Raw genomic sequence first — 7,372 nt, forward strand, 5'->3', positions numbered from 1 at the left:
CTTTGTGAAACCCCTAGTTCTGTATGCACCTGACTCATAAACGAGCTCAAGATTCCAGAGCAAAAAACAATCAGAGTCCAGATTTCCACGTTCCTAACTGCACACAGGATTGTGAATAAGAAAACAAAAGCCCCTCTCAGTTGATCAGGTAATCTGCAGACTGTGGACATGAGATCCATCAAAAGAGCATTTTTTGTTCCTGCTCTCAGCTGCGAGGGCCATCAGTCAGACACACAGAGCCGGACAGCCAGATGGATTGGAACATTTGTAGAGTACAGTCCAGTACGGAGGAGGTCAGCGCGGCCCCGGGGCCTCGGGCCATCACACACACACACACACACACGAAACGTCCCGGCAGTGATGAAACTCATTTGTCAAACACACACGTGCACACCTGTCCAGCTGCAGATGACCACACACACACTTCATAAACCCACTCTAGACTCACTAATGTCACTGTACATCATCTCACAATAAAACATCGCTCCAGCAAACCCAAATGAAAATGTCATTGCTCAGAGGTTTCTCCCATAACTCATTACACTTAATGGAGTTTTTAGTTAAAGTATCGTTCGATGACGAATCTACTTGATATTAAATGGTTCTCCTTAAATCCCCTGAAAATAGACACGGGAGTCACGTAAGAATCAAAAGCAAAAAAATGACAGTAAATGAAAAGCGTGGCTTGGAACTTTTTGGGAGAATTTGAGAAGAAATGTTGGACCTTAAACTGACATCACAATCCCAGGAAATGTTCACGGAGACCCCAAGTGTTCCCAAGCATCCGTTTTATCACATAAAAGCATCAGTTTTATGCAATGCATTAAAAAGACGATAGATGTCTAGGCCAGAGAGGGGGCGCTCGTCAATACGCTCACACCATAATGTTATTTAAAAAAGATCTCTTCAAATGATCAGTTTAACCTCAGGAGGACCTACAGACCATGAACAGGCAATTAAAAAGTCCACCACAGCACAAACAAACACGAGACGATGAAAATGTGACTCATGTGTTTCTTCTGACACTAATTAGCTCCAAACACACACACACAAGCACACACGCACACACACACGCACACACACACACACACACACACACACACACACACACACAAACTCTTTCCTTCACTGATTCACTTCATTATCTGATATCCTTCCACTTTTCTTTCAAACCTTTGTCCACTTGGCTTAGATTTGCGTGAGCAAATGTTTATATTAAATGAATAAAGACTGAAGCAATTATTTCTCCTCGACATCGATGACATTAAACGGACAGCAATGGAAACTTTTGCTTAAGTCTCATCTACGTCTCAGATATTTCTCCTGAGAAAAAGAGTCAGAAATCTCACAAGTGTGTCTGTCATGAGAGTTTGAGAAGAGACGTCCACAATGTGTCGAACAGAGCTCAGATTTGTCTCGTCTGCAATCAAAAGTCAATATTATTGAAGATCTCAATGTGAACTCAAACATTTCTCATCGAAAGATGATTTGACCTCGACAATCTACATTCATTCACACCTCCGAACTCCGAAGTTGATAGTTAAATGAAAGACCCGAGAGCTCCGAAAGCGCATCATCTGAGCAATAACATTTTCCTCTGGACACAAGCAAACACTTGTATTTCTTCACCTCTGGACCTGCACAAGTTCATGCAGAGATCAGACAGAGGGTCTGATTATAGCCAGTCGTTCAGAGCCTCATTAAAGAACATCAGAGAACTCGATCCTCACATCAGATTACACACAGCAGCACATTTCACATTTTATTAACAGCTAAAATCATTTTATACGAGCTCTAATGAGACCGTGATCAGAGCGCCGTGAAAACGCTCACAGTGTGTGTGCGTGTGTGCATGTGTGTGTGTGTGTGTGTGTGTTATGAGGCGCTATTAAACCCATTTAAGTGATAAAACAGGACAGCAGCATTATAAGAGTTAATGAAACACTCAAGCGAGAATAAATCAACAGAAGGAAGATCTTTCTGCATTTATTACAGTCATGTGAGTCACATCGACACTGTTTGCATTTACAGTTCATCGTCAAACATGAAATTGGTTACGAGCGTCCAAAAGCACGTCATGAGCTCAATGAGATCATCTCTCACACACTATATGAAAGTGTACCATGGTTTTACTATAGTGATATTTGTAGAAAAACCAATGTAAGCCAAATCTCTCTCAAAATACCATGTTTACCTTTTTACTATAATAAAACCATCTTCACCGGTCCAGATCATCTCACGGGGATCTCACAAGTCTGCAAGAACATTTCTTAGATGTTTTTGGTTACCGCATGTAACCGTTACAATAAAATGTATTTTCATGTGCAGAAAAGTGCCGAAGTGGAATACCACGGTACTTCACAGAATACTACGGTAATGCAATGATACACATCATCATATGTCATAAGATCATAAGATATTAAACCATAGTACCATGTCCAAAAAATCAAGGTATTAACACATCAAAAACAAAGTAACAGTATGTTTCCTCAGTATATCACCATGACGATACCGCATCCAAAAACCAGTTCCACTGCCACGGCTGTAAACCTCTAAACAGCAAGAAGAAGAAGTGTGAACGTCTCCCGTGTCTCACCTGTGAGATCTCATACAGTAGTTTGTAATGCTCCTCTCTCTTCTGTAAACTACACAGATTGCAGCCCATCCTCGTCGTCACGGATACGGCAGACCTCTCGCTCTCCCCGCGGCGGGTCGGGGGTCTCCCTCCAGAAACACACGCGCACACACTCCGGCTCTCATCCGTGTGTCATCCGCACGCACGAGCCGACGGCATCAGACAGCAGCACGCTGGACTCTGTGTGTGAGGTACCAGCCTCTCTCTCTCTCTGACTCACAGACACGCCCCCTTCTCTCGATCAGCCTATGAATAATGATGAGGAGCTTTATGCGTATGCATGAGTGGGTGTGGTTACGTCAGTGGGAGGGGTCAAGGGAGAGAGCATCATTAACAATCTGTCAGTATTGAGACAATGAAGCTCTTTTGTGTGAACAGCATTGATTTACCGGAAAGATTCTGGGCTGTGAGGAACATTATGAACTGCACGCACACACACATACACACACACACACACGCACACGTACACAATCATTACAGCTGTGATGATACAATAAAACAGAACAGATGCTGCAGGGAGCTGCTACACAAATGTGTGTGTGTGTGTACATCAATGCCTCTTGTCTGTTCATACTGTTTGTGTGTGTGTGCTCTATAGGTTTGTGTGTGCTAGTGTGTTTATGTTTGTGTGTGTGCTCAGCAGATGTGCTTTTGTGTTTGTTTGTGTGTGTTCGCGCATTAATATGTTTGTGATCTGTGTATGTGTTTGTTTGTGTGTTTGTATGCGTGCGTATGCATGTGAGTTTATATGTTTGTGTCTGTGTGGTTGTGTGTGTTTTTTGTATACTGTATGTATATAATTGTGTGTGTGTGTGTGTGTGTGTGTGTGTGCGTGTGTGTGTGTGTGTGTGTGTGTGTGTGCGTTCATGGCTCTGTTTGTGTGAGTGCTTTGTTTGTGTGTTTGTGCTTGCATGTGTGTTCTCTGTGCGTGTGCGTGCATGTCTGTTTGTGTGTGTGTGTGTGTGTGTGTGTGCGTGCGTGCGTGCGTGCGTGTGTGCGTACGTGCGTGTGTGTGTGTGTGCGTGCGTGTGTGTGTGTGTGTGTGTGTGTGCGCGCGTGCCCGTGTGTGCGTGCATGTCTGTTTGTGTGTGTGTGTTTTGTTTATGTGTATGTGCTTGCATGTGTGTTCTGTGTTTGTTTGTTTGTGTGTGTATCTGTGTGTTTGTTTGTAGTGTTTGTGTATTGTATGTGATTGTGTTAGTTTGTGCGGTGTGTGTTTGTGCAGTGTGTGCATGTGTGCGCTGTGGTAGAGTGGTTTTAAGTCTTAAACTGGTATTACTGGTTGGGGAAATGGTGCTCACAGTGGAATTGATCAGAAGCTTTTCACCATAAAATGCAAAAAGCAAAGTAGGTCACTCACACTAACCAACCCATAGAGACTACACGCACACACACACACACACACACACACACGCACACACACACACACACACAGTTGTAACCATATGGATGCACAGATACAAACACAAAATACACATAAAAAACATAATTGTGTATAACTGTGTTACTGTGTTTCTGTCTCAGCTCCCCAGTGTCACTGTTATGTGTGTACGTCTGTATACTGTGTTATGTGCTGTACAAATCATGCAATACTTCCATACTGTCATACCATGCAAATGACCTCCAGGACCTGTTAGAGACACGCAATTTCTTTAGACACACAGCTGAATGATGATAATAAAAGACTTGATCTGAAAGTGTACCACATATCATTACTCATCATTACAGACCCACCGACACATATAGGCGATATTTATCTAATGATTCATTCTGAATGACGGCTGATTTTATAATGATTCACACCGAAGCACTCAAAAGGAATTTGAAACATGTCAAATACACTCACTAAAATATTGCGCATCCCTAAACAAATGATGAAAAATCGTATTATTCAAACTGCCAGGCATGAATAACACAAAAGAGAAAAACTGTCCAAATTATGAGCCAAAGAAAATCCACGTGTCGATCACAGCAGGTGTGATTTAATTCTTACAAACGTCTCCAAAAACAAGCAGCAATCAGAAGAGATGTCACACGTCCCACTGAGAAGATTAAAGCCCACCGTCTCACAGAATTAACCAGCGGTAATTGTTAAGTAATTGGCCCTGGAGTTCACACGCACGCACACACACACGCACACACGCACACGCACACAGACACACACACACATTGTTATGAGTAAATGAGCTCTCATCAGCTGACGATCAGTCAATTCCCATTGGGAGGAAATAATCGGATTTACTGGGCTTTAATTTTACTCAGCCGCCCGGAGGCAAAGCACGGGGCATCAGACTACACAACTACACACACATTTCCTTTGGTGTCTTTGCGAGGACTTGCCATAGACAATTTAAACGTCGACCTAATGCCATTTTCCTTCCCCTCAGCTCACACAACCCTTTGCATTTTTTACATTTCCAAAAAATGCATAATTTAGGATCAAATAATGAATTTCTCTGGTGGGACCACTGGATGCCCCCCACAATGTAGGTGATCTCGGGTTTTGGTCCCCACAAGGTCAGATGAACAAGACACTCGGGTACCAACACGAGGGGAATCTTTCCAAGCGGCATTTTGAAGTTCTGTGAAGTGCCATCCGCTAAAGTGTCCATTTCAGATCAAAGGGTCTACAGTAAGTGTGTGATATTGAATTTAAAGGGCAGGGTGGGGTTTACTCGCCGCCGAAATAGTATTTCAGACTTCTCTCTGAGCCAGCGCACGGAATCGCGGGTAAATCATAAAGTTCCAAAAGCATCACTTGAAAACTCATGTCATTATATGGAATTAGCTGTTGGTGTTTCTCTGGACTCTCAAGATCTTCATCTGCACCCATTCAAGGAAATATATACACAACAAACTATCATAAATTTAGGATGAATAGCTATTTGGAGAGAGCTACTTCATATCCCACACTTCAGCTTAATATATGAATCCACATTTGCTCTGATTTATTATTTTACAACTATTCACTATCAATATGTTTTATGCCGGTGGGGTGAAACAGTTGTATTACTGACACTGCAATAAATCTATACTGTCAAAAAATTAGATCATGTCAAACAAGCATCTGTGCGTGTGTGTGCGTGCGTGCGTGTGTGCGTGCGTGCGTGCGTGTGTGTGTGTGTGTGTGTGTGTGTGTGTGTGTGACGCGCTGCTGAATGCGTTGAAATCCCACCTGCTTTACATGTGTGTACGTCTGTCAGCGCACAGAATAAACCCCCAAACATTAATGAGACGCTCACACGCAAATATAGACCATCATCTGTGTCCCCCAAACATCACAGCACACAACCCCCCCCCATCTCAACACAACAGATATCAGAGACAAGCGTGTCAAACGTGTCCCGGTTCTGTCTGACATCACACACAACTTTACTGCGTCAGCACGTGCGGAGAGGCTCGTAGAAAACACGGTAAACAACCCGATGCGCAAAAAGTCTTTCGCTGACATGGGCACAGTAAAAAATGATTTGTTGTTTTTTGTTGTTTTAAAAAAATAAGTTAGCTTGTTGCAAGTTAGTTCAACTTAGAAATATTAGTTCACTTAATGAATTTGTTGCAAACTCGTTGTGTTGACTAATATTTCTAAGTTGAACTAACTTAAAATTTTAAGGCAACAAGGTAACTTATTTTTTTTAGTCGAAACAACAAAAAACAACAAATCATTTTTTACAGTGTGATGTCTGAATATAGACATGAGTAACACGTATGATGTACTCACATTTTTTATACGATTCTGTTAACACACACTCCTGCAACAGATTGACAACCACATCCTATAGGGACGATTGGTATACGGTTGTCACTTTTGGCTTTGATTTTGATTTTTTTAGTATGAATATACTAAATCTCAGTGATATCTGTAAATTGTGTAAAAAGGGTACTCCAAAACATTGACAAAATTCACATTTTGAAGAGAAAAGCATCCGAAACCTACAGTACAGTCTTCCACAAATACGGATGGATGGTTTTTATGACATCGTTCTGCACTGGACTGCACAGATTGAGGAGGCTTTCCCAGCTTGGGGACGCTAATGGCTACCAGCTAACAGCGCTCAACAAATCAACCTCTGACTGAGTCACAGCAAGCAACACGAATGACCCACAAACCCTCAGAGAGAGAGAAAGAATGCTTCTCATTTCATCAGGTGTAATTAAACAGCTGTCCGTGTACAGTAACATGTGGAGAACCGACTGTCTGATAACAACAGCGGGAAACAGCAGAACTACATCTCCATGTTGAGCCCGAGGGGGTTGAGCTCCGTAATGGCCTGTTTGGCTCATAAAATCACCATCTCACACAACAGCACGGAGCAGTCGGGCAGACAAACCATGAGATACGCCACAACAAACTCAATGTTTGGTGAAGTTTGTAAAAACTTTGTGGAAAATTCTGTTTCAAGTTGGTAACTAATGGTTCTTTTTCACAAGCCTGTGATGACACGTTCAACCTTACTATACGTTGTATTATATTACCTTTGCGTCAAATAACAAAAAAAAAATGTAAAAATATACAGTATATTTGTGGTAGTCTCACATTCACCGCTATAGAAGTTCGCCCAACTTTGAAGACTTCCGCTGCTGAGGAACCCAGAAACGTGAAAAAGGTCCATCGTCTGACCATCATTTTCAAAAAAAGAAAAACGTTTTAAATTCCTCATAGAGCGTCTTTAGGAAGGCTGTTGTCTGTCTTAAACAGTGTGTATAGGCTAGTTTTAAAAATAAATGTGCTATAAA

The 7,372-nt window shown here is 42.1% G+C and overlaps 1 protein-coding gene across 2 annotated transcripts in view; it reads right to left on the minus strand.

The window, feature by feature from the left end:
- Nucleotides 1–2,803, minus strand: part of LOC130551829 (PDZ domain-containing RING finger protein 4-like) — a 28,888-nt gene extending 26,085 nt beyond the window's left edge. For both annotated transcript variants that reach the window (XM_057329781.1, XM_057329780.1), the window contains exon 1: nt 2,597–2,803. In XM_057329781.1, coding sequence (XP_057185764.1) covers nt 2,597–2,665 — 69 coding nt within the window. In that variant the 5' untranslated portion in view covers nt 2,666–2,803. The remainder of the gene's footprint in view (nt 1–2,596) is intronic.
- Nucleotides 2,804–7,372: the final 4,569 nt, after the last annotated feature.

Source organism: Triplophysa rosa, linkage group LG3, assembly GCF_024868665.1.
Source record: "Triplophysa rosa linkage group LG3, Trosa_1v2, whole genome shotgun sequence".
In the NCBI taxonomy this organism is placed as follows: domain Eukaryota; kingdom Metazoa; phylum Chordata; class Actinopteri; order Cypriniformes; family Nemacheilidae; genus Triplophysa; species Triplophysa rosa.